This window comes from Phallusia mammillata, chromosome 3 (assembly GCF_965637545.1).
Source record: "Phallusia mammillata chromosome 3, kaPhaMamm4.hap1.1, whole genome shotgun sequence".
Taxonomy (NCBI): Eukaryota; Metazoa; Chordata; class Ascidiacea; order Phlebobranchia; family Ascidiidae; genus Phallusia; species Phallusia mammillata.
In genome coordinates, this window is record NC_137254.1 from 2,919,753 (window position 1) to 2,946,161 (window position 26,409).

At 35.9% G+C, this 26,409-nt stretch overlaps 1 protein-coding gene across 1 annotated transcript; it reads left to right on the forward strand.

Moving 5' to 3' along the window:
- The first annotated feature begins 19,166 nt into the window (after positions 1 to 19,166).
- Positions 19,167 to 26,182, forward strand: LOC145217643 (scavenger receptor cysteine-rich domain-containing protein DMBT1-like). The gene is made up of 13 exons (XM_080084946.1): positions 19,167 to 19,312; positions 19,841 to 20,007; positions 20,571 to 20,721; positions 20,983 to 21,158; positions 21,772 to 21,925; positions 22,319 to 22,367; positions 22,885 to 23,050; positions 23,267 to 23,424; positions 23,629 to 23,800; positions 24,307 to 24,377; positions 24,586 to 24,775; positions 25,018 to 25,126; positions 25,780 to 26,182. Exons 1-13 carry the CDS (start codon positions 19,252 to 19,254, stop codon positions 25,941 to 25,943), a joined length of 1,788 nt encoding a protein of 595 aa, XP_079941072.1. The 5' UTR covers positions 19,167 to 19,251; the 3' UTR covers positions 25,944 to 26,182.
- Positions 26,183 to 26,409: the final 227 nt, after the last annotated feature.

Genomic DNA, 26,409 nt, shown 5'->3' on the forward strand with positions numbered 1-26,409 from the left:
AACAAAATACAATAACCAATATTAATTCAGTCATACAAAATAACACTAACTCATACTAATTTAGTCAAACAAAATACAATAACCAATATTAATTCAGTCATACAAAATAACACTAACTCATACTAATTTAGTCAAACAAAATACAATAACCAATATTAATTCAGTCATACAAAATAACACTAACTCATACTAATTTAGTCAAACAAAATACAATAACCAATATTAATTCAGTCATACAAAATAACACTAACTAATACTAATTCAATTGAAATTCAGTAACTGATGCTAATTTAGTCAACTAAAACACAGTAATTAACACTAATTCAGTCACACGAAATACCTAAAGTAATACTAATTCAGTCAACCAAAATGCAGTAAGTTATGCTAATTTAGTCAAACAAATTACAGTTGCTAATACTAATTCAGTTGCACAACAACACTAAATATTATTAATTAGGCGAACAGAGTACACCTACTATTACTAATTCACTAACACAACATACATTTAATTATATTAATTTAGTCATACAAAAAAAAACACTATTCAATGCAATTCATTCATACAAATTACACTAACTATAATACTAATTGAGTTAATCTAAATGCAACTGGAATGGTGGTTTTCTGATGTACTTCCATTTTTATATTCTATGCGAAATTTACCAATTTACTATACACATCATTTCATCTACACATATGATTGTTTTTGCCAGCAAAAACGAATGGGTCCCCACATGCGCGTTTGTGCGGATTTACGGTTAACAAACGTCCTGGTTATTTCTAGATTCTTAGGGAAAAACCTAACCAACTTTAGCATTCACCCCAATTTAAAAGTTTTGTCCGTATTCTTTTTGCATCATCATTGTCATATAATTACAAAAAAAAACAGTAAATAAAAACAGGAAAAATACTTTCAATTTAATCTCATGCTTTGACCTTGATATTGTCGTTCAAGATCAGTTTTTAAACACAATTTTTCAAAACTGAAAATGTGCATGATAACTTAATAAAACGACATAGCATGCTGCGCAAAAACAGCTGATATCTAATCACCGACACGACCGTCTCGTAAAACGTCCGTCTGGACGTCAAGCTGAGCACTCCCGCTGCATTCACCCGCCTTAAACGTAAACAAGTGAATTACTCCCTTGAGAGTTATGACTTCTATCTGACTGACAGTATACACATATTATGGGCTGCACAAGTAACTATTTGGCCGATTAAGGTAAATTTTTAAATACTAAACGAATAGCCTACTGCAGGGGTTCTTAACCTGGGGTACACGCACCCCCAAGGGGTGCGGTAAATGTTCCTAGGGGGTGCGGGGATGATGAATCATTAAGGTTGGTTAGGTCTATTCTATTTAAGCAAATTCAGAAGGGGGAGCGAAAATTGGTTAGTGATTTGAAAGGGGGTGCGAAAATTGGTTGGTAATCTAAAAGGGGTGCAGCAAGGAAAAAACGGTTAAGAACCACTGGCCCACTGCAACCAATTGTTTAACATTTCAGCACATTAGGGCTTGTATTTTTGACCTTAAACTTATTAGTTTGGGGTTTAGGGGGTAAAAACGGGTGAATCCAAAAAAAGTTACAAAATTCTTTAGAATAGCTTACATTGCACCAACCAACAAAGCATGAAATCCTCAGATTATGTCATTTAATCATGCAGTACAGATGTTTTATTTATTTTTTTACGTAGAAAGGGACCCATAATACTAATCATAATTCGATCAAAAAAAATTACAGCAACTAATATTAATCTAACAAAATACACTATTAGTTTAGTTGAAGCTATTAGCCAGTGGTTATTAAACTAGAGGCCACAGACCTTTTGGGCAGGGGTCAGCAACTTTTTTTTGTACCGCTGACCCCGCGATACATGGGCAAAATGTTTCAAAGCATTTAACCCGAAAAAGTACACTGACCGGTAACGAACGCTTTGTGGACCGGCACGGGACCGAGGCCCGGCGGTTGCCGACCACTGCTTTAGGGGTTTACAAAGCGAGTTACGCAGGACCACCAAGAGCTCATGGCTCTACAGTTTTACTTTATGTCAGATTCATGCTCATTTTTACCAATAGAGGTCACCCAAGCATTCCCAACTGAGCTACACAGGCCCTGTGAAAAAAAGCCGAAAAAAAGTCACGCTGCCTGCTTTGTATGGTGCACATGTTAACTTCGTAGTAGGATTCGGTATAACGCCTGTAATAGCCAGGCCTGGTGTACTATGGCTTTTCGATAAGTAAGCCGTGATCGCTGGCCTGCATCAACGCTTCAGGGCTGATCCCAGTAAGAATATATTCATCTTAGCTTGAATAGTTAAGGTTTCGTTTTGCCTAATTTTTGTTAAGTGCTTTCAACATTGTAATAAGTTTTGACCTGGAATTGGACAAATTTTGTTTTGTGGTTTATCGCGACAAATAAACATGAATTTCTACTATTTTGGTTGTAGTTTTGTCTGCATTATTCGTTGCGACCCATAGGTTGGAAAAGACTGTCCTATATGACATGCAAAAGTTGTATGTTTTTATAGATCAATCAAGGTTACGTCTTTTTGATAGCTGTTGCATAGAAATCTTATACATGATGTGGTTATTGTTTCTATTGTTTTTCGTCGGATGCGTGGAAGGTGAATGTCCGGGTGAGGATCTCAGTCTCGCTCCACGACCTTATACAAGTAAGAAATCATTTTATTTGATAAACCTTCAATGTTAGGCTTTAGTCTTTAATATCGCTATTTGAACAAAAACTGAAATCTATTACACGAAAAAAAACGATATTATTTATACAATGAAAACAAATGCACGTGTTTTTCTTTTTGCAAACCATAAATATATATGAATGTATTCATTACCGACTGAGAACTTATGAAGTCGGGCCAAAACACATTTCCATTTCTGCTTTATTTTTTATTGACTTAGACTTCCGTTGATTATTATTATTATTACTATTTATTCAAAGCTTATTTTATTGACAGAACCAGAAAATCTTTCGGTGTGCGAGAAACCGTACCTCGGTCCCAACTGCACCTGTCCTTCTTCAATGTTCGAATGTGCTTGTCACAAGTTTGGTCGGTGTGGAGACCAACCAAGGTGCGTTGAAATGATGTTTGTACACAACTGGGGCAACGAATGCGGTGATTGGAGTGACGAGTTTAGTGATTATTGTCCAGAAGGCAGGTTTCAGTGTGACTGCTTCAACACAACTTGTAAAGGTGTAATTGGGTGTGGAAAATATTGGGTAAAGCATTGTAATGGAAACACGGAATGTATAGATGGCAGTGATGAAGTTAATTGCACTTGTCCAGCTCATAAGTTTGAATGTGATTGTTACAAATCAAACAAGTGCACAAATGGCCGTGGTTGCATTGAAACAGACGACACTTGCAATGGAAGAAATGACTGTGGAGATTGGAGTGATGAAGTTAATTGCACTTGCCCAGCGGATACCTTTGAATGCCCCTGTTACAAAACAAGGAACTGCTCGAGAGTTCATGGTTGCATAAAAAAATCCAGGCAATGCAATGGGCGGAATGATTGTGGAGATTGGAGTGATGAAATTAATTGCACTTGTTCAGCTGATATGTTTGAATGCAATTGTTATAAAACAAGCAACTGCTCAAAAGATAATGGTTGCATAAACAAATCCTGGCAATGCAATTGGTGGAATGATTGTGGAGATTGGAGTGATGAAGCAAATTGCAGCTGTCCAGCTAATAGTTTTGAATGTGATTGTAACAAAACAAAGAACTGTACATGGTTGCATCAACAAAAAATATCAATGTCAATTCGACATGGTTGCATCTACAAAAAATATCAATGTGATGAAGTAAATGACTGTGGCGACTTGAGTGATGAAGTAAATTGCACTTGTCCAGCTCATAAGTTCCAATGTGCATGTGTTGGCACGAAACAATGCATTGGAACAAAGGGAAGTTGTATTGACCGATCTTTGTTATGTGATGGAAATGGTGACTGTTTTGATGATAGTGATGAGACACATTACACATGTAACTGCTCTGGAGTTCACGCAAGATGTCCGCGCGATCCTGGTAACCAACTTCGCACATCTACTGGCAGATGTTTACCTGTAAACTGGATTGGTGATGGATTTAAGGATTGCATTGATGGAAGTGACGAACTGTGTTCAATCACAAACTTTACATGTCAAACTTGCACAATGTTTGCCACCACTTGTAAAAGTGAACAACTTGCCAGGTATCTTGTACATTCTCCTGTCCCACAAGAGTGCAACACGGTAATCCAACCCTCGTGTGTTGATGACATCAACCGTTGTGAAAACAAGAATGTGATTTGTGTCTCATCAAACTGCAACGAAAGGAAAAATAAATATTGCCAGAAGGTTTTTATTTGTGAAAATGCAAATATAATAGCGGGAAGCGATTTTTGTGACAGAGTTAGTAGTTGCAGTGACAACAGTGACGAAATCATGTCGGGATTTGGATTTAAATGCTCTGGCCCATCAAGACAAGGTGTTTGTGTATTACCACAAATCAACGTTTACGACTCAGTGGCTCAATGTTCTGATAAATCTGATCTTTGTTTTGTCAACGGAAAGTTTAGATGTTTTCAGTGCTTGGATAAAAAGTTACTAATATCACCCAAGCAAGTTTGTGATGGTATTTTGGATTGTTTTGATATGTCTGATGAGTGTTTATGTTTGAATCAAAGTTTGTGTGAAGATATAAGGGGTTCTTGTCCGTCAAATCAGATGCATTGTCAAAATAAATCTGTTTGTTCGGATCAAAGCGGAAAGTTGTGCAATTCAAGTGTGCAATGTGTTGATCAAATCAACACGAAATACTGCTCGGCTCCTAATCACTTAAAACAAACCCAGTGTTTGCCAGAAGACACCAAACACCTTAAACTTGACGAAGTATTTAGGTGTGCAAAAACTGACAACCCACCATTAAGGTATTGGTTTCGGGATCGCATCGATTCGGGCGATGATTTTAAAGTTCTGTTGAACTCAATATGTGATGGAATAGTAGACAGTTTTTGGGGGTTTGGGGAAGCGAATTGCCCAAACAGATTTTATTGTTTATCCAAAGAAAAAATCAGCATAGATATCTCACAGGCTTGCGACGGAAAAATTGATTGCGACGATGGTTCAGATGAATTTTCTGAACTTTGCAACAAAACCCAGTTTTATTGTAAAAGCAAGGATAGGGTTTCCATTGACCGAAAAACACTTTGTGATGGAATTATCGATTGTGACAATGAATCTGATGAAAGCAAATGCCGTTGCGAAAAAGTAAGGTTTTATTGCACAAATAAACAACCTGTTTCGATTGAAATAAAACTGGTGCAGAATGGAATTCGCGATTGTTCGGACGGAAGTGACGAATGTGTAAACTTGGCTGGAGACGCATTTGCAGATGTCAACGAAATGATCGCCAATCCAATATACCGGGTAATTTTTTGGATAACAGCTGTGTTAGCCTTGGGAGGAAATTTGTTTGTGTTTATTGCAACTGCTCACAGCTTGTGGAATGCAGACAGAAACAAACATGTTTTTATTAACACCAGTATTTTTATTCTTAACCTTTGTTGCTCAGATTTCCTCATGGGAATTTATCTGCTTGCAGTTATAGTTCAAGCCACACAATTTTCTGGCTCGTATTGTCTATTTGACAAGGAATGGCGATCAAGTAGATTGTGTTCAGGACTTGGAGCACTTGCAATTATTTCTTCAGAGGCATCAGCGTTTACAATGACAGCCATGACAACGTTTCGCCTTGCATCAGCTTTCAAACCATTTACAATCCGAAATATGGGTGTTCTTAGAGTTTTACTTGGTGAATTGATTTGCTGGATTTTGGCTGCGGTTTTGGCAATTATTCCCTTACTTCAAGTCAATTCAGAATATTTTACAACTGATGTCTGGTTTCCAAACAACATTTTTGGAAATGATTTTGTTTCCAGAGAAAACATATCACTTCTTGCTGAAAGAATTACTGGTGTAGAACCGGTGGGTTGGAACGATGTGAAACAAACTATAACAATGGCATTTCCTCGCAACCCAATCAAAGGAGAGTTTGGATATTATGGGGAAACAAGTGTCTGTATGCCACGTTTATTTGCCACAACCAATGAGTTTGCTTGGGAATATTCAACTTTCCTCATCACCATCAACTTCCTTATGTTCATCTACATGGTGATTGCATACGTTCTTTTCTACAAACAAAGCAACCGCATGAAAGAAGCCAGAAGCAATGATGTCAGTTCCAAGATGCAGAAAAGAATCTCGAGGTTGATTTTGACCGACTTTTGTTGCTGGATTCCAATTTGTGTTATTGGATATTTGAGTGTTGGAGGAATCAGGATGCCACCAGATGCTTATGTGTTGAGTGCTTGTCTGTTGCTTCCAATCAACAGCGCTCTCAATCCATTGCTTTACTCAAAAGCAATAGAAGATCAACTTACTAGGGCCAAAAAATATGTGAGACAAAATGTATCTTCTATCGGGGCAATTACAAGCCCCCCAACGGAATTGACTGTGACCTACAATGCTGGTGCCGTTCAGAAAGGCGACAGAGTGATTGAAGTGCTTGGATAAAGTTTCATCCTTGAACACAAAAACGTATACGATATTTTGCTTTAAAATCGTTGCATTTTTTGAGGGATTAATCATGATAGCTTTTATCTGATTTTCTTACGATTTACAAATGTTTACGATAAAGTGTTAACTATTTGAGCATTTTGAGACTTGAAATTTAAATGCATTGTACTCAAAGTTTGTGCCTGGCGTACTTTGATTTATGTATATATTCGCCTTGATGGTTGGTGTGCATGGACGCTTCAGCGCTGATACCGTTTATGAATTTATCTTAACTTCTTACAATTGACGAAATAGTTCTTTGCTTACTGTGAACAATTCGAAAATGGTAGTCGTTTGTAACATGTCGAATTCTTTGATGGAATAGCATATCTAATCATATTGTTATGTTTGAATTAATGCCATAAAGTTTAAACCGTAAACTGCCAGTTTATTTGAAACATAATGCTAAGTATTTGTTGGGCAACCACAGTTAAAAAGCATTCATTTATTTGTAACTTATAGCTTGTTGTGTTTTATTTAATGTGATTATTTTATTTGTTGTGTAACTTGAATGTTGTGAGAACTGCGTTGTATGCTGCGTAATCAAGATTAAAATGCAAAAAGCTGATCAGCATGTGTACAATGTAGTTTTTACAAAGCAAGTTTACATATTTTGATAGACTATCGCAACTTCAAATCCAAGTGTCGAAAAACGTTTATAATCAAAGATGTTTGGGGGAATTACCTATAATGGTTAAAATTGGAATGCAAGGAAAAAGCAGGACTGTTATAGTTATGTTTCGTTTTGAATTATTATTAAATCTTAAACAAGACCAGATATTTCTAAGAATTGTGAAAAACACGTTTAATTCAAAGTAAAAGCATCCAGCCAATAAATGATAAGCTGCCGACACAGCACAGTGTTTTAACCTATAAGATCTCCCAACAAACTAAAGTGTCGTTGGATAGCTACACCAGCCAATACGACCGATCTCTCGTCACCAGCTGCACTGATACCGCAGCTTATGTTTAATGCTTTCTAAAATTGTTTGACATTGATTTTATGATAAGAAAATCTGGACTGCTTGCCAATTGTGGGCCTGGTGGGGACGCTATATTTGTACTTATAAAGCATACAGAAATCCAACAAAGGGTCACACAGCTTCTTGTTCACTATAAAAGCAAACCGTCTCAGTAAGAAGTCAACCACAATTATTGGGCTTTGACACGATTAAACATAAACGGCCATACGGGGATCCTTAAGTTACTAAAAATGTTAATAATTTTGCGCAACTGCTGACCATGGAATCGCAGTGTGTTTACGAACTAATATAAATAATCGGGGGAATTAAACTAAGAGTGGTGTACCCCGGGCGTACTTGCATTGAATTATAATAACGAATAAAACACTATTTGTCTTATTTATTTATATTGAGTTGTAAACGGGCCTGACATTGGAGCCCCAACCCGGCCCGAACCCGAATTGTTTCCGAGTAGTAGTTAGTTTAGGCCAGAAATGTTGATTGACAAGCCTAAACATTGAAGTCTCAGGAAAGACCAAGGCAAGGAACTCAGTAGATAATTGGTCTTAAACAAGGCGTTTTTGGCCTGTTTGACATTAGGTCAGTTTTAGCAACTGGCTAGTTTAATTAATTCATCTTAGCTAGTTAGTTCAAAAAATACTAACATAGAGTATAAAGTAAGGCCCGAAAAAAGCCTTTTTTTAATGAAACCTAAGCCCGAACCCGAACCCGAACTCGACATACATCTCTGTGTCATTAAACGCTATTTGTACAATTGTTCGTTAACCATTTTACCAGAGGCACCGAAGTTCGAAGTTAAAGAATTTGAGATTTCAAAATGACGTCATGTGCTTGGTTTTAGGTACTTTATGTCAGCTGATCAAATTGGAACAATATTTTAATCAATAATAGACTCAAAACGTCGGTTGAAATAATACAGTTGCCAAAAGGGATTTGGGTAATATAACTAAGTTAAGCTACTTGCATTGGTCGGTTATAGGAAGTGAATAAATGTCTTTGAATTGGATTACTTTGCTTGACTACACATCATTGTGCCTTAAAAACCATTGATTTTAGGCCACAACGTGGTTTTTATTGAATGGATGATATGTCCTCAAACTGTCACCGATAATGATGTAAGCTTAGTATCTTTAGATACAACAATATACAATATCACAAAACCGTGCAAATCATCGGAAACTCTATCAAATTTACGATAAACATTATGTCCGTATATGTAGATGTGCACCGCACTAACTATTAGGTTCCAACAGGTCGGTTTTGTACAGGTTGCAGATTGTTTTTTAGGTTTCTATTCCTATTACCGTCCATTTCAGCTAGTTCTTCTGCTGGTGGTCCGAAAGTTGGTGGCGGTATGATTGATTCCTCTTTGTATGCAAACTTGTCAAAAATACAAACAAAACTTTTTCCTTTTTTAACATTTTTGGCCAAATTAGCAAATATTTAGTTTGCTAGAACCCGTAATTTTTACGAATTGCAAATAAATTTATAGTTTAATCATAAACATTACTGCCAAGGTATTGGTGTATAAAGAATACATCGTTCCGTGTTCTACAGGTTGATTGAAAACATGCACTGACAACAGAGATTGTCGAAACGTCTGAACGATGTATTCTTTATACACCACTACCTTGGCAGTAATGTTTATGATTAAACTACTTTTCAAGTCCGTGTATAGTGTTTCTAAATTTATAGTTTATTGATGAAAATAACAGCCCAAATAAACGTAAAAAAGCGACATGGTTTTTACAATAAGTGTGTATAAACAGGTGTAACTAATGTGGCCTTCATATCGCTGATGATAGCATGAACATTTACCGAAGCGTTTGAACAACTAAGCATGTCGTTTTTTACTTTTATTTAGGCCGTTATTTTCACAATATAATTTATGAACAGATCTCTATATAGTGTTCCAAAATTCATAGTTAAATTTGAAATTTTTAAAGGATTATGAATGAAATAGTTCTTGCCTGTACATAATTACCTTGGACATGTATCTCAATGTATTACCACACATGAAAGTTGTACCCAAGGGATATGCATTGCCTGGTGCCCGTGGTGCTGGTATTGATTGTAGATGTAACTGCGATGGCAATGGAGGTGCTGGTGGTATTGGTTGTAAATGTAGTTGCAATGGTTGTATATGTCGTTGCAGAGGTTGTATATGTGGTTGCGTCGATGGTGCTGATGGTTGGAGTTGGTGTGGAAAATTCAGATTCTGAAAAACATCAGATTTAAACATTTTGATTCTAAGAACAAAAGCAAAACTGATGACAGCGCTGACAAACTGTGATGTTTATCTTAAACTACTTTAAAGATCTAAAAACATCAGCATAAACACATGTTACCACTTAGCAGGATAAACACATGTTTCACATCGCATTAATCGTACTTACTTCATTTGTATGTAGTGAATGATCCATTTCTTTGTGCGACATTGTTGTATTCAACAACATCTTTTTGGATGAATCAAATCAGAACAAAACTTAGATTTTAAACGATTTGCTAATAACTCATGTAAACTATCACAAAAACCGATTTTTTTTAAACCAAAAAATCAAAATCGTTTTTTTGTCATATATTTTTTATTTAAAAAAATGTAATTAAAACTCTGATTCGAAAACTTTGCTTTCGAATTACAAAACCCTATTTGTTTGTCAGCTGTAAACAAAATTAAAAATTAGCCAAACACAAACAGTTCAGGTTTCAAATTAACTTTTGATTTACCACGAATCAAGAAAACCGGTAGTTCTTTGGTCTGACAACTTCGCTAAATGGAGAGAATAACTGCGCAATATGTATTGTTTTCCTAATACTTACGTTTACACAAAGTGACTTGTCAAGTCACTGATGATCAAACAGTCATATGTATAATAAAAAAAGTCTTCAATTTTCAGGTAACATTTGAACACAGTTGGAAATGGCTTGAAAGTTTTTTTTTCTTCTTTGGCAAAAGTTTAATTAATATATCGTCCTCTTTTATCCAAATTCTAACAAATTCTCCCACTGTGTGTCATATTTGACTTATATACTTGCTTTAGCATTGCAAATGATTTGATTGTTAACTTCTAAACCTTGTTAACTATCTAAACCCCCTTGTTCATAGCACTTTGCAGATTGGTCCATATTGGTCTTGTCCAAAAAGTGTCCATGATGTCGTATTTAGTGTTATAAACAAGACAAATCACATTTTTTAGCCATTTTAGAACGTTATAAGTCAGCATTCATACTGTTCAAATCCCGTGCAGTTCCAGTACGAGTTTATACATGTAATAGGTTTCAACATTAGCAATATGAAATTTCGTAGCCATCTCATATAACTTCTCAGTTTATCCTGAACTTTTAAAACGCACATTTATTTTCTACCTGGTCTCTGTAGAACTGATAATATGCACATATAGAAGTGTAGACAACGTGCTGTAGAGGCTTTAACCACGAGAAACATGCAGACGCACAAGAAACAAAATCAACACATTGGCCACTCATGTCACACTTTGACGCGCAACTTCCAGGATATGACGTAAAACCTTCTCAAAATGAAGTGTATATGTGATATTGTACTTTCAACAGTCGCGCTTATCGGATAAGCTGTACATTTTTCAGCTTGATTACTTAAATTTTGCGATTTTTAATTCAGACAATGAGTTTAAAAGCCACGCATCAATATATTAATAGCTACTTGTTGGAAGAAACGTATATTAAATGAATATTTTATAGATACATGCATTATATCTCAAAAACATACACTTCTAAGTACAATGAGAGTTTAATCCCCACATCCCCTAGCCACATTTATGACAGAAGCTTTTCCAAATAGTGACAGAAGCTTTCCCAAATCGTAATTAGGTTAATACAATAAGGTGTATTACAAATTCATCCATCTGCATTGGAAAGGGCCAACAATATTCTAAACCTTTGGCAAATAAACGCAAAAGCATAATTTTTAATGTACATTTAGGCAAACATTAGTTGCTACGAGGCTGGTTTTGTTCTGTTTGCAACTGATTAACCGGGTTTTGACCCTCATCGCCATCTGTTTGTGATGGTTCTTCTGTTGGGGATGCACCAGGGTCGAAGTTGTCAAATGCAACTCGGGCTGAAATGATTGTTTGGTGACATAAAAAATAGTGTCCAACTACGACATAAATATTTTTCAAGGAACATCTACTCACATTGGTTTACAGGTGGCGGTGGTGGAATGTTTGGATTAAATTCTCTCATCTTAACTTTATCGAAAATCTGTACAAAATAATTTTGAGCTTAACTTGTTGTCAAATATATTTAACAGTTTTTATTTAGTTAGTTTGCACGTTCTAAATATTAAGTTATTCACTGGGATTTTAAAACACATTTCAAACAAAGTGAATGGCATAGATTTAAATTTTCTAAAGTAATTAGGTCCTCATCTTAGACTAAAAAATGTTTAGAAAAATATATCGTATTATTTTACGCCGAACTCACAACTCTCTTTGCTGATCATCGCACTTCTGCCTCGAAATGCATTTACCCATTTTGTATGAAGGTACTATTTTTTACAAAAACACTTTTATTAAAACGTAATAATTTACTAATTTTACTTGTAAACTTTTTTAACTGGAAAATTGCAAACATTGTTATACATTTCAAACCCTTTTTTTTACAATCTGCACATCCGAATCTATTTAAAAATCTCAATATGGCAGCAAACAAACAGATAAATTCCCAATCGCCGCATACTTGTCTGTGTACATACAATAGCTTCTCACATCAGCTATAAATATTTTGTTGGTGACCATGTTTGTTCTATTTTATTTTATTACTATTGGTCTTAAACTTTCATTGAAAAGCGCGTTTAGTTTCTGCCTTGTGACACAACAACGGATCATTTGAAGATCTACAACTGTCGACAAAGTGCTCTTAAGTTTTTTTTTTCACGTGAAACACGCAAACGCACAAGAAACAACATCAAACATTGGCCACGTCACGTCACACTTTGACGCACAGCTTCCAGGATATGACGCAAGAATTGTAAATAGCTTAATGGTACTTTCAACAGGCGCTCTGAACGGATAAGCTGCACATGTCGCATATTAAGGCCACCTGCTAGATAAAACATATATTGGTTGAGTATTACCAAGATAGATGCATTACATGTCAAAAACATACAGTTCTACATAAAATGAACGTTTACTCTCCCCATTCCCTTGCCATATTTATCACAACAGAAGCTTTGCCAAAGAGTGATTAATACAACAAAGGTACATTCCATAAGCAACTAATCCATGAGCGTTATTGGAGGAACCAACAGTATTCTAAGCCTATGGCAAATAAACGAAAATACATGGTTTTTAATATACATGCAGGCAAGCATTAGTTGGTACGAGGGTAGTTTCGTCCTGTTTGCAACTGGTTGTCCGCGTTTCGACCCTCATCGCCATCCGCATGTGCTAGTTCTTCTGCTGGGGTTCCATTAGGGTCGAAGTTGTCAAACGCAATTCGGGCTGAAATGATTGTCTGGTAACATCAAAAATAGTGTCCAACGACGACAGCAATAGTTTTTCAGCATAATCTACTTACATTGGTTTACAGGAAGCGGTGGTGGAGGTGGAATGTTTGAATTAAATTCTCTCATCTTAATCTTGCTGAAAATCTGTACAGAATAATTTGAGCTTGACTTCGTGTCATAGATTTGTGACAGTTTTTAGTTAGTTTGTTTGCTCCTGCTAAATGTTAAAATTATTAACTGAGATTCAAAAACACCGTTCAAACAAAGTTAATAGAATAGAGAATATTGAAGTAATGCGGTCTTCATCTATGATTAAAAATTGCTTTAAATTTTTTTTTGTATATTTTTATATTTTTACTAAATACTGTTTTTTAATTATTATTCCTACTTGGTTTGCTGGCTGAAATGGTGGACAAGGCAGATCCTATAAAACAACAAAGCAACAAAATTTCAAAAGAGTAGGTATATTACAATGACGTCCATCAGCCATAATTTACAGCTTTCTGAAAGCCCCTAAAATTTATACAGGGCACCTATAATCCTGTTCAACATAGGTGCATACATTGTAGGTATTTGCTGATTTGTTCAACAATCGAGCACCAATTTTAGACCCACATCAAATCTTTTTCTATAATCCAAACTAAAACCCGAAAATATTAAAGGTATACAACGATTAAATTAAAGTGCCGTTGTTGGAATTATATAAATGATTTTGGAAGTCGAGATGGCGCAAAGATAATAGAGTTAATACAATTATAGAAAACAAATCAACACATGAAAAGTAACTCTCCTAGAACTAATAATATAGAAACTTATACAGGTTTGCTAAGTTCCGGTATGTGGCACACTCAAACATTTTAAAAGCAGTTTGTGTAAAAAGTGCTGAGAGTTAAGATCACTCGGCTTAGTCTATGCTTCCATAATAATAATAACAATAAAATCAAGTCAAAATCTCAGTTTTTTGTTAAATTTAGTCCCCAAATCTATTCTATTCTTACTGCAAATTTAAATAACCGCGCTCTTTACGTCATTTATCGGTATTTGTTAGTAGCTTTGAAATGAGCTTTTGGACTTTCTACTTATTTTTCTGTAATGATTAAACAATCATCAGTTTTGAAATCCAATTTTAAACTTTATTGATTTTTCTAACTGTGCTGAATACCACTGTCTTTGAAATGCCACATTTGCACTTTTACAAATAAGACATATTGTACAATACCCTGCATTACTACGATACTTTTTGTATCATATTGGCCATTAGAACAATTTTTTTTATTTATTTTTAATTATCTAGTTTTTTTGCACTTTTGAATATGAATGGTGACATATTACAACAGTATGATTTGTTACTAAATGTGTTACTTTAGTTCGCTCGTTGTTACATATCACGTCGAAACGAGGTGTTATATATCTTAAAAAGGATAAGCACATTTTTGAACAAAATTTTGTTATAAATGTTTTGATGTTAACCTGCGACGACTTTTGCAATCCAATTCGCGACTACTTTTGCAAATCCAAGTATTTCATAGTAGTGTAAAAGACTATTCCCCTGGGGGTTTGAAAAGGCGACGAAATAAAAATAACTATCTAACCTGCGTGGGTGTATGTTGTGTATCCTTTGGGATTTGATCCTCATTGCCATCTGATTGCTCCGGTGGGTCTGGGATTCCGTTTGGGTCAAATTTGTCAAATGCTATTCGATCTGATAAAAGTGACCCATTACATACACAAATTTTTGCAATGTTTATCGTTTTTTAACCTTGGTTTGGTGGTGGTCGGTGAAAGGTAATGTTATATTCTTCGCATGTAATGTTGTTTAAAACCTGAAAAATAAAAAGTTAAGTTGTTTTTTCAATGACAACAGTATGTTGTGTATTTAGCAGGATAAAAATAAAAACAAAAGAACGTCACCTAATAAATACCCCTCATCTTCAGTGGTTGGAACAAGATTTTGGAAGCAATTTTCATGCAAACTATAAAACTATTTATTTACACATATAACTTTGAACAATATTTCTTTAGAAATCAAGTTATTACTGTCGGTACCTCTTTGCAACTGCAGAATGTACGGCCGATATCTCCAAAATGTTGTTAATTATAACCTAATTAAATTAAATGAGAATTAAACTTCGCAAAACATTTGCACTTACCGGTATTTTGCTGTTCTGTTTAACGCACACCGAACTTTGAAGTTCTTTTTCCGACGTGTTGAATGACATTTGTTTATGTGTTAAGGTAATTAATAGTTCTTTATTTTGCTGTATCAATTGGCTACAGGCATACAGATGGGACTACATCGCATCAAAATAATGATAAAACGACGGAACGCTTTAACAAGACTGTAACTAAATTTAAATTTTCTTTGATGCTCCTTTGGTTCAATTACAGTTTCATAATTTTTGTATAATCAGCACGGCCTTCGATCAAGTGTGTGGCATAAAAAGATTTCTTCTTAAAAAAATTTCAAGCTATATGGTGACAACTTATTCAAATTGTTGTCCAGCAAACTCTGAGACTGCTTTAACAAGTTTGAAGTATGCTTTTTGATTAACTGGTTTATTAACTTACAATTTTTGGATGATTTAGACATACGCTTTAACTAATTTTTGTTGTTTTAAATAATATCACTGCCATATTAACTATACGTACTAACTTACAAGATTATATGATGAATGATAAATGACCTTAAGATAATAAATGAATATCCATCTAAACCAATAAGTTATATCATTGCCAAGCCGTCACAACCTATAAATGTACAAATTTACACAATTTAGCAACTCCTTCGTTGAAGCGAAGCTTCACAGATCTTTAGTATTCATAAACTTGCACATAAACTTGCACCACAAAGTTTTTCACAAAGTATCTCTAAGAAACAATAACTGTACAGAGTCACTTCAACAGAAACGTCAAAGCATTGAATACGTCATGTCACACTTTTCTGACTAATTGGAAGTGACATGACATAATCGTGAAAAGGAAGGAAGTTTTACCCAATGTTGAAGAAATGACACAAATAGAGAAAATCTTTCACTTATGAAATCAAAAAGGTAGTTGTTTGTCTGAGTCATAGTAAACCGGGCATATGAAAAGCGTCATATCGATTCAGTCGATATTCCAAGTATTCCAACATATGCGAGACAGAGTCTTGAAAAACAAGCCTGCAGTGGGATTTGAACCCACGATTGGTGCCTTTACATGACTTGCGCTCTACCAACTGATCTCAATTGCTGATTGGGTATGAATTTTTAAGGCCTTGCTTACTAAGATTTATATATGAGTGTGCCGTGTCGCAATAAAATGTAAAAAATAAATAAATGATATAGAGACTCGAGTCGGTGACTGGACTCCAATCCACATTGATTCGTTTCTTTTACTGACTTGACGTAACTTAAGTCTCAGTTGTGAAAAGACCCGGACTCGTTGCACTAGAGGGAAATATCCTAACATATAACCTGTTCAGTTGGTTTAAACCAAACAACAACCAAACTGTATTTTTGGGCTTACAAACGATCTAAGCGCATGCGCTAAACATTGAAACTTTAGAATTATGAAAAAATTCTAAGGGTTGACGCTTTTTAATGAGTGTCATTTAACCATTTACGCTTTATAATACTGTGTAGCTGCAACGCGTTTAGCCATTATCCACCAATTCTGCCCTCCACTTTTTTTGCGCCCCATAACGTTTCAACGTTGCGCAGCTATTTCCGGCTTGGTGATTGTTTCTAGTGCAATTGTGTCGCTATGTTTTATTTCACCAAGCGAAATAAACTCGACTCAACTCAACCCGTTTTAAGTTGACTCTACTTAAAGACTGGGACACAAATGATGGATTATGTCTACTGCAATGAAGTACTGTCTGATTTATGGTAAAAAGTAGCAATAAACCAATACAAAACTCAACTTCAAAAAACTTGTCTTGAAGAACTATTTTAAGTCTTAAACTGCTGCAGAATACGTGCAAACTGACAGCATAGTCCTTTTCCCTTCGGAATGATGACAGGAAGCTGGCTTATTGAAACATGTACGCACCGCTTTGTTCTGTATGTTCTACACAGAGACGGGTTCTTAAAAGATAAATCGTATTTCTAGCACTGTACGTTGCTCCTTTGGCTGCACACCAAACGGTATAGCAGGGAGAAACATAATCAACTTAATAACTGTAGATCCGCATTTAAATAACAAAACAGAAGTTTTCACAAATGTATCTCACAAAATTTTACATACATTAAACATTTTATGGATTGAGTTAGGGTTGAAACGGGGTGCGCTTTTCGTGTAGATTTGTGGATTGATTTTTAATAAATCAGGCCTGACTTGATAATTGACATCATCATTTTTTGATGTAGTTAGTAACTATGCAATACAGATATATTAGGTTTTAAATTTAACAAGGCATTGAATGGGAGATGGTTTATTTAAAAAAGAACAGCAAATACTGAAATATTATGCTTTTTTGCCGAATGTTTTGGAGGATTTAAGTACAAACGTAACATTTTTATTTCAGTAATAAAGCCAAAACGGTTAGAAGTGTAACAAAATAATTGAACACAGGTTCCATAATATAGTCGAACCACATGAGTTATGTATTACGCATTAAACCCAGTTGCATAGAGCGGCATCGCTACCGCATAGGCGCCGAAACTGTATTGTTCCGGTTTGAGTCACCTGCATTGTGTTACGAGGTTTGCGATGGTTTGCGCCGCTAATCTCTTAGTAGACCGCAGTTTATTCTGAAGCATATGAGAAAACCTGAAGCATGCGAAGCGTTTAGCTGAGATGTAGCATTATTATACTGGTATAGCTGAAACGGTTTAAACAAAGCTTTTGCAACACCTGATTCAGCAATTCAGTCACGGACTGATTGATTCAACTGTAAGAACTGGTATTGGACAAAGTTTGCTAAATACCGATAGATGGCACAAAGAGCATTTGTAAATTGCCAAGGTAGATTGTATGAAAACGCTGACAGTTTGGGCGATTACAGTAGAGATGAGGTTTTATAGTAATAATCAAAATAAAATTAACCTGTAAACTTAGTTCTAATGTTAAAGTTAGTTCCTAACCCTATCCAAGTCTTATCGTTTATTTAAATTCCTGTGCTCTTTACGCCATCCTTCGGAACTCAGTAAACTTTATCTGTCGCAAGTTCTTAAGGTAATAAGCTACTCTGATATACATCGTTGTATAGCAGGAGATTGAAAGATGTAAATAAATGAAGGGCAATAGTGGGACTCGTGGAGAGCTCTACAAGCTAACCAACCGTGTTAGGTAAGAGGGTGGGGCTTAAAGAAACAAAACAACGTTACGTGGATTTGCCCATTTCAATTTTAAACTGGCGCGCAAAAGGACTTGCGAGCTCACATGCAAGTTCTTCTTGTATAATGAAGACCAGGGCAAAATGCTGTCTTGCCAAATAAAATTAAAAATCGTGCAAACTGCTGTAAACACTAAAACGTGTTCTACGAAACTTACTATTAAACTTTTACTATGAGTTTCAGTACATATAGATGGTTACAATCTTAAATGGACACTTTATATCAGACTGTTACTCCCAACAAACTGGAGTGGCGTTACAAAAAAACAGCAGCTGCAATGACGGGACTTGTGGATTAAAACAATGGGCACTGTCTGCAGCTTGCTTCTGCGGAGTTTGAAAAAAGAACGACGACTCACGTGAATAACGTAATACGCGTTTTAACCCAGTTGGATGTAGCGGCATCGGCACAGGATAAGCGTCGCAACTGTATTGATCCGGTTTGAATCACCTGCGTTGTGTTACGGGGCTCGCGGTGTTCGCGCCGGTAATCTCTAAGCAGGCCACAGTGTGTTACAATGTATAAAAGGAAACCCGCTTGACGCATATGAAGTGTTGCAGCTGAGAGGTAGCATTAGAATACTTGTATTGCTGAAACGATTTAGATAAAGTTGTGGCCACACTTTAATTAACAAGGGTGCCGACCTCAAGAAAGTTCAAATAGAAAATGTTAAATATTGACAGGCAAACATATGCTTATGTACTAGTTGATGTGCAAATACATATAGTTGTAAGTTATATCGGTAGTATTAAATTAGTATGTTTATTAATTTATTTGCATTGTATAGTAGTAGATATTAGTTGGTGATATAAAACAGTTGCTATTTGTCCAACAAAACGACCAAAATGTCAATCAGGCTGATAAAGGTTGCTCTTTTCGTCTGCTCTATGAGTTTATTACATCGAGGTAAGTAATTTTAAAACATAGCCAGTCGAAAGTAATTGTTCTAATGGCGGCATACAAAACTTACAAACTTCATAGACTTAGATGACATTTTACTGCAATGTATCAAATAAAGCCCTAATTGTGTAAGTTTAAATATTGCATTTGCACGAACAGCTTTCAGTTGTTTGCGACGAGCTTCAAAATATGGTTTCCCGTCATTTAAAACAAGGTTAAAAAACAAATTTTAATCATTTTCGAACTATTGAAATCAAACAAATACTTTGACAAAACCATTTTATTAGGGTCTTATGGGCTCGGTGTAAAATATTGTTCCAGTTAACTGGTAAAACATATTCACCAGGCTTAAAATAGCGACGCAAAGTTGCGATGTCATAAACCGCGAGAAAGCGGATGGCACATTGGCGGAAATATAAAAAAACGCGCTGCAGCTATGCCGAACTCTCTATGTAGCAGCTTATTGGTGTCAGGATTGTAAAGGGATGCTCGATTGTTAAAATTTATTTTTCTGATGGTCAATTTCATATTAAGTGTCGGACGGTCAGTGTCACGACGGGGATGTAACTACAATTCACTTTTCTGACAACATTTTACCTGAATGTACCACATATACTCGCCGCTTTATCCACGATCAGGGTTCCACAAGATTGGTTACTTATTTTCGAAGAGGAGAGCTAGCTGCAGACAACTTTTGTGAGGTAAAGTCTTATGAGTATAGCTTTCGACTTCGGTACATAAGATTTTGTTGGTTTGGTTCTTTTTTAACCTCTAGGGTGGAGGTCACGCACACAGTAAGTCTGCATCGTATTGCTAGTTGTTAGTTACTTTGTTTGTCGATATTTTATTCATCAAAACAGGTTCACACGTGTACGCATATAACATATTTTCCTCGATTCGACTTGAGTAACGAACCAAAATCTATTTTTTAACTCGATTTGTGGTTTGTTTCAAATCCATGGATTAAAAAAATACTTTGGAATGTTGTAGATTTATTATGATTGGGAGTTGTTCTTGAAACAAAGTTGTTTTGGGAACAAATTTGAACTGGTTTTAACCAAAAGGGCTCATTTTTTGCCTGACTTTCTACTCGGCTACATTTGCTGCGTTTTTTTCGAGTTGGTTAAAACGAACGGGTTTTCTTTTAAAAAGTTAGGGTTTGGCGTTTAGGGCTCAGACGTTCGGGCTCGGTAACAACTCGTAATAAAACTAATTGCCACTAATGTGCAAATTTTGAGCATTATCCTCATTCTGTTTAATCTAGATTTACGAGGGATCCGACGACCAAGGTACATTGGCTGGAACGTTGGAAGGTGGAGGCTTATCTTTTCCGGTTTTCGTTGAAAGCTCGTCTGCTTATATATCATGTGTCACAAACCTCACAACGGGAACTGCAAAAATTCTTATGCACGCTGGTAAGTCACATCTATAAGTTTTCTCAAAATTTGGGCTTTTTAGGTGATAAGTAAGCTGCAGTCAGAGCGTCACTTTCGTTCTGTATCATCTCATCAGTGAAATGGTGACAAAAAATTGAGTGTGCAAATTCTTGCAGCCAGACTGTGTTGCGTTTCATGAGTAAGAGGTCAAAAGTAACTGCACAGAAACCAAATTTGTTTTACCAGCCGGACTGTCTGCAGCTAAACTAACAAACAATTAACGCCTTTTGTGTATTTTAGCTACTTTGTGCGGGGAAGATGCTACAGGACCGATATATAATTTACAGTCTCCTAACTTTCCAAATAACTACCCAGCTACGGCTGGTTGTGTTTGGAGATTTCGCATGGAAAGCAGCACGTCCTTGGTGTTTCAATTCTCCACTTTTACAATCGAAAATAACTTTGACCTTTTATACGTAAGTGAGTGGTTATTTCTTTTTAAATTACATTGCAGAACCAAAACGGACCGAACCAGGTTTTAATCTTGTTTCGAGTTAACATTTTACAACATAATAATTTTTGGCAATGTAAAAAAACATAAGGACACACGGTGGCTGAGATGGCAGTCAGGTCCAAATCAAACATATTTTGTTGAAACAAAAGTCGTACCTAAGCCGAAAAGCCTGGCTCTACATAAAAATTTCATTTAAACCAGGAGTGCACAACAAACAAATCCGTTCTAACGTTGCATAAAAATCTAGAAAACAATCTCTTTTATAGAGATTAATTTGAGGGCAATCATGTCCTAAATATTTAGGACGCCATCATCTACATTGCACGTTGTACGTTGGTTTATTCAGTATTTGTACCCAATGATTAATAAGCTGGTAACAAATCTTTCCAGCCCCACGAAACCCAGTCCGAGCGGTTTTCCAACCTTAATTTCTAAAATAAGGCATAATCCATTAACACCCACTGTACATGTATTTTTGCGGCCTCATACTTTTGTCAGTTCTGCCGCGCCTTATGCACCCCCGATTTAAACCAGAATTTGTTTACACTTGTTGACTGGTGCGACATTATGTTCAGTTCAAAGACGATCAAGGAAATGTAGAAAGATTGACTGGGAATTATGATGGAGGATTGAATCACACAGTTACTGCAACAAATCTTACTCTTATCTTTATCAGCGATACTGACGGAGCTGAGCAGGGATTTAATGCAACAGTCAACCTTCCATCAGGTTAGTGCAATTTGTTTTCAAAAGACAACAGACAAAAACGCAAATCTTACAATGAAAATGTTGGGTACATTTTCAAAAGTTTATACGGATGGAAATCATTTTAAACTTTGCGATTTACTCTCCATGCAAATCAGATTATTTTTAATTGATTTGTACCATGTCATGTTGGTTATTTGTCGTTTTCTTAATTAAGTGGCATAATTTGTATGTTGTGGAAAAAGGAAAACAAAACCCATCAGGTCCATTTTATGGGTAACGACAATAAATTATGTTTTGAAACACAAACTTGGTGGAATATGATGAAGCAAAATTTTATCTATCCAATGCAGCAAAGTAATCGTTGTTTTGTTCGAAAGTGTAAGCTAACCGTAAGTAATGCAATGTTTTTTGTAGGATCGCAACAATCAACGATGGTGTGTCAGACCGAAGGTTTGACCCTACCGTAAGTTCTTTTTTAGTGTTTAGGTTAACATTAAATAATCCTTAAGAAATATATAATGATTTTAGAATTTTTGTGGGGGGCATGGCGTTTTTAGACATTGCACAAAGAAGTCGTTTGTGCAAAAGAAATATAGGCACCATCACAGGAATAAATAAGTAAGAAGTGGGTAATAATTTGACATGTCTGAACTTAATATTTCAAATTGCAGTTAATTTAGGTTGCACATTGAAAAGTGCGCATACATATAAATCTATTGAAATGTCACCGCTATATAATACCCGTTACAGCCACCGTTCTGCGCTTGATAACGTTTTGCCGGTACCAAGCTGGTTTTAAAGCAATTGTGTCTCTACAAGTGTTCTCTTCCCAAGCGATCAAAGAAAAAATTAACGTAACCCAACAACAAAAATAAGATTACCTTCTAAACAGTGTTGTTAATGTAGTAGGCAGTTTCTTTGAAGATGCTGCATTAAAAGTGTTGTTGCTCTACAAAAACTCTAATGTCCAATATTCGCAGGGTTACGCCTGATGAACAGAACACATTGGACTACGAACTCGGTGACACTCTTTACATCGCATTAGACAGGGAAACTCCCCTTTTACAACTCAATGACAACTGCAAGGTCACGGGGTCAGATCCGGTGTTCGTGTTTGACATTGGTCAGTGTGAAGGTGCCTACAAGGTAACATGCGATTTTATATATTAATGGTGTATAAAAAGATTGACAACGCTTAAACAAATCATCGGTTACATTTTAACAACGAAAAAGGATAGTTAGCAACGACCAAATGTGTTAAAATTTATCGCACCAAATAAAATAAAGTATTAAGATAGATTTGTTTAGTAAACTTTGTTGCGGTCGTATAAAAAATGATTACGTACATTTTTGTATTAACAGAATGAGAACGATATGGTGTCGGTGTCTTTTCTGATCTGGAGATTTTTAGCTCCATCCCCTGCCGTGGTCCAACGCGACGTTCAAAACAAGCTCAATATGACTTGTCTATTTGAAGCCGATCAACTTCTCTCGTCATCTAATGTCCAACCACAAGTCGGGTAAGTGGACAATAAGGGCACATGCCATATGTTACACGGCAAACGACATCAGTTGGTAATTGTTTCAACGTGCAATGTTGGTTTTATCATCACTAGTACTAGCCAAACATTATGAAAAGTAACCAATAAAAACAAGAAAATGAAACTATAGTTCTAAATCCCTATAGAAATATGTTTAATTTTCTTCGAAATAACAATGTGCAGATCCGTTGAAATTTCGGCCGAGAATACAGGAAACTTTGACGTCGCTCTAAATCTTTTTACAAACGAACATTTCAACGAAAGCTTGTCTGGGGAAGTCACTGTGCCCAAATACATATTTGCTGAAGTTAAACTTGAAGAAATTTCTCCACGCAACGATGACTTTATTGTCCAGGTAAAAAGTAAAACAAACTTATTGGAGCAAAATGGATAACAAACTCACATGATACACTTGTGTTTTTAGTTAAAAAGAATTGTGTTACCTGTAGTCATTGTTTTGCTTTGTATGCAACATAGTTGAGATCTGACCCGAAATTCAAGCCCGAACCCGCATCGTTTTGAATAAGCCGGTTAAGGCCCAAAAGTTTGTTTGACAGACATATACATCAAAGCCTGTAAAAGTACAGAATATGTAATTGCAATGTTTACGGTCATACAATGTGAAGTCAGGTCAGAACCCAGTTGGTAAAAATAACATCCGAATCGACCCAAAATGTCCGGTCCGTACTCTGGTGTGTAACTTGGTTTTGTATTTTAAACATAACTCCATCTTTAAGCCTTCCTTTAAATAAAAATTTTGAAACCTATCTAAAACAAACCTTATTCCGTGATTTAATATTGAACATCCAAACAATATATAATATACTGTTCATATGAATTTGGTACACTGTTTGTGCACAGCTTGAAGAATGTTGGGCGACACGAGTTGGAAACGCCAGTGGTTTGCCGAACTACCTTGTTGTAGCAAGCGGGTAAGCAGTAGTTGTGTTTGACATTCTCTTGCTTTTCGAACGGTGCATTCTATTTCAACTTTTTTTTCACGGGGTTCGAACCCAGGACTCTCCCGGGGACGAATCCCGATCAGGTTTTTTATGTCTGTATATGGGTCAGGCGCGCCAGACCGTTCGGCCAAGTTCCTGCCCTATTTCAAGTTGCTTACATTGATGTGAATATTATTAGATGTATTGCGCCACCCAGTGGAGCCGAGGCAGCCGATGCAAAGATGTTAATGCGGAATTACAAATCCAACTTTGCGACGTTCAAGCTGATGAGCTTTGTGTGGACAAACTTTACCGACGCAGAACAATTTATCTACATCCACTGCGACGTGACCATCTGTCAAAACTCAACTGGACAATGTCCTGGACAGGTGAGTTGAGTTTGTTTGTTGTGTTATGCTCATAATAAGTACTTCGTCCAGCTGCTTACATCATTGCAAGTAAAGTGGATTATATTTGATTTACTTATTTGTTAATAAGTTTGCTTTAATTGAAATTAACATAGAAAAAACAAGATGTTTGAGTTTTTTCAGATTACATTTAGCTGCTTTATTTATCCTTAATAATACTTATATACATCAAAAAAAAATATAAATATTATACTGATTTGCAGATGTGTGGTGGGAAAAAAAGACGATCTGTTGACAACAATGGACGCAGCCATCGAGTTTCTGCAGGGCCAGTGCACATCTTACAAACTACCAAGTATTTGCTTATGCAAGGTACCAACACAATAATTAAACTCTTCTACATATTAACTTAGTTCAGGACAAATTACTGCAGTTGCCTATGTTTCAAGTTATCAAATTGTTGTATTTATCAACTAAAACCATTGGGGACATATTTACTACAGCTATATTAGGCCTCAATTATTAAATATTTCTCCTGTTTCTATGACAGTGAATTTGTTTGTTTGTTTTAATTTCATCCTCGATGGGCCGGCAACGCCTAAATGCGTTAACTAACAGTCATTAGAACTCACAAACTATTGAACACAAGTCGGTTGTACTAAACCACTCGGCCAACTTGGCTAACTTATGCATCGCTTTTTTGAAGTTTTATACAGGAAACATTCTCGGCCTTGAGTTGACCAGAAAACAAAAAAGTTACTTTAAAAACGAAATACTTAGTACTGAATAATGGTATGCGATGGGTTCGAATCCCACCATCAACTGAATGTTTAATCTACGACTTCTGGTCGCACTGAAATGCATTGATAATCAGCTTGATTCGGCATTAAGTTTCTTGGTCTCGTTCGATGTATATATAAGAATAGTATTATTTTTAGTCTGCATGAAGTGTTAAGCTCTAGTTCCCGTAACAAATGCTTTCCATGCACATATGTTTATCTAAGTTAAACCTTCTTTTTCTGCAGACACTCTAGGAGACAGAAATGAAGCTAATGAAGCTAATGAAGCAGCTTATAACATCTTCCAACTTGGGATGTTTGTTCTTCTGGCTGCTGTAATTTTTGCAGCCGGTTACCTCGTATGGGGCATAATTGCCCAAAATCCAAAATCTAAACAAACTGGTCTGTAGATAACATTTCGCAATAACTTTTCACAGATAACATTGTACTGTTTCTGACCACATAAAACCTCTTAAAATTTTCCCCCAAACAACAACTAAACTTAGATTTCAAACTAGAGGGTTCAAAGCTAGTCATTACAGTACATGGAATATTTACTGGTTATATTTACTATTGTTGTCTGAAAAAATACCTTGTCGAAGTGTTTATGTTTCTATGACTGAAAAACAATATAATCGGATGCAATTGATACTGTGTGCGTATTGGTTATATGGCCACCAAAGTCACATTTTTGCTTTTCACGTTTCAATTAGCCATTTTAGAGTAGCATGTATCTCTTAATTAAATTGTGAGAGGAACTACTACGAAGTTTGTAACATTATAAGCAAATTGCTGTTTTTTTAATAGTTGCTACATTTGCATGATTCATAGGAACCACTAAGTAAAACTAGAATGGATGTTTAGAAATGGCAGTCA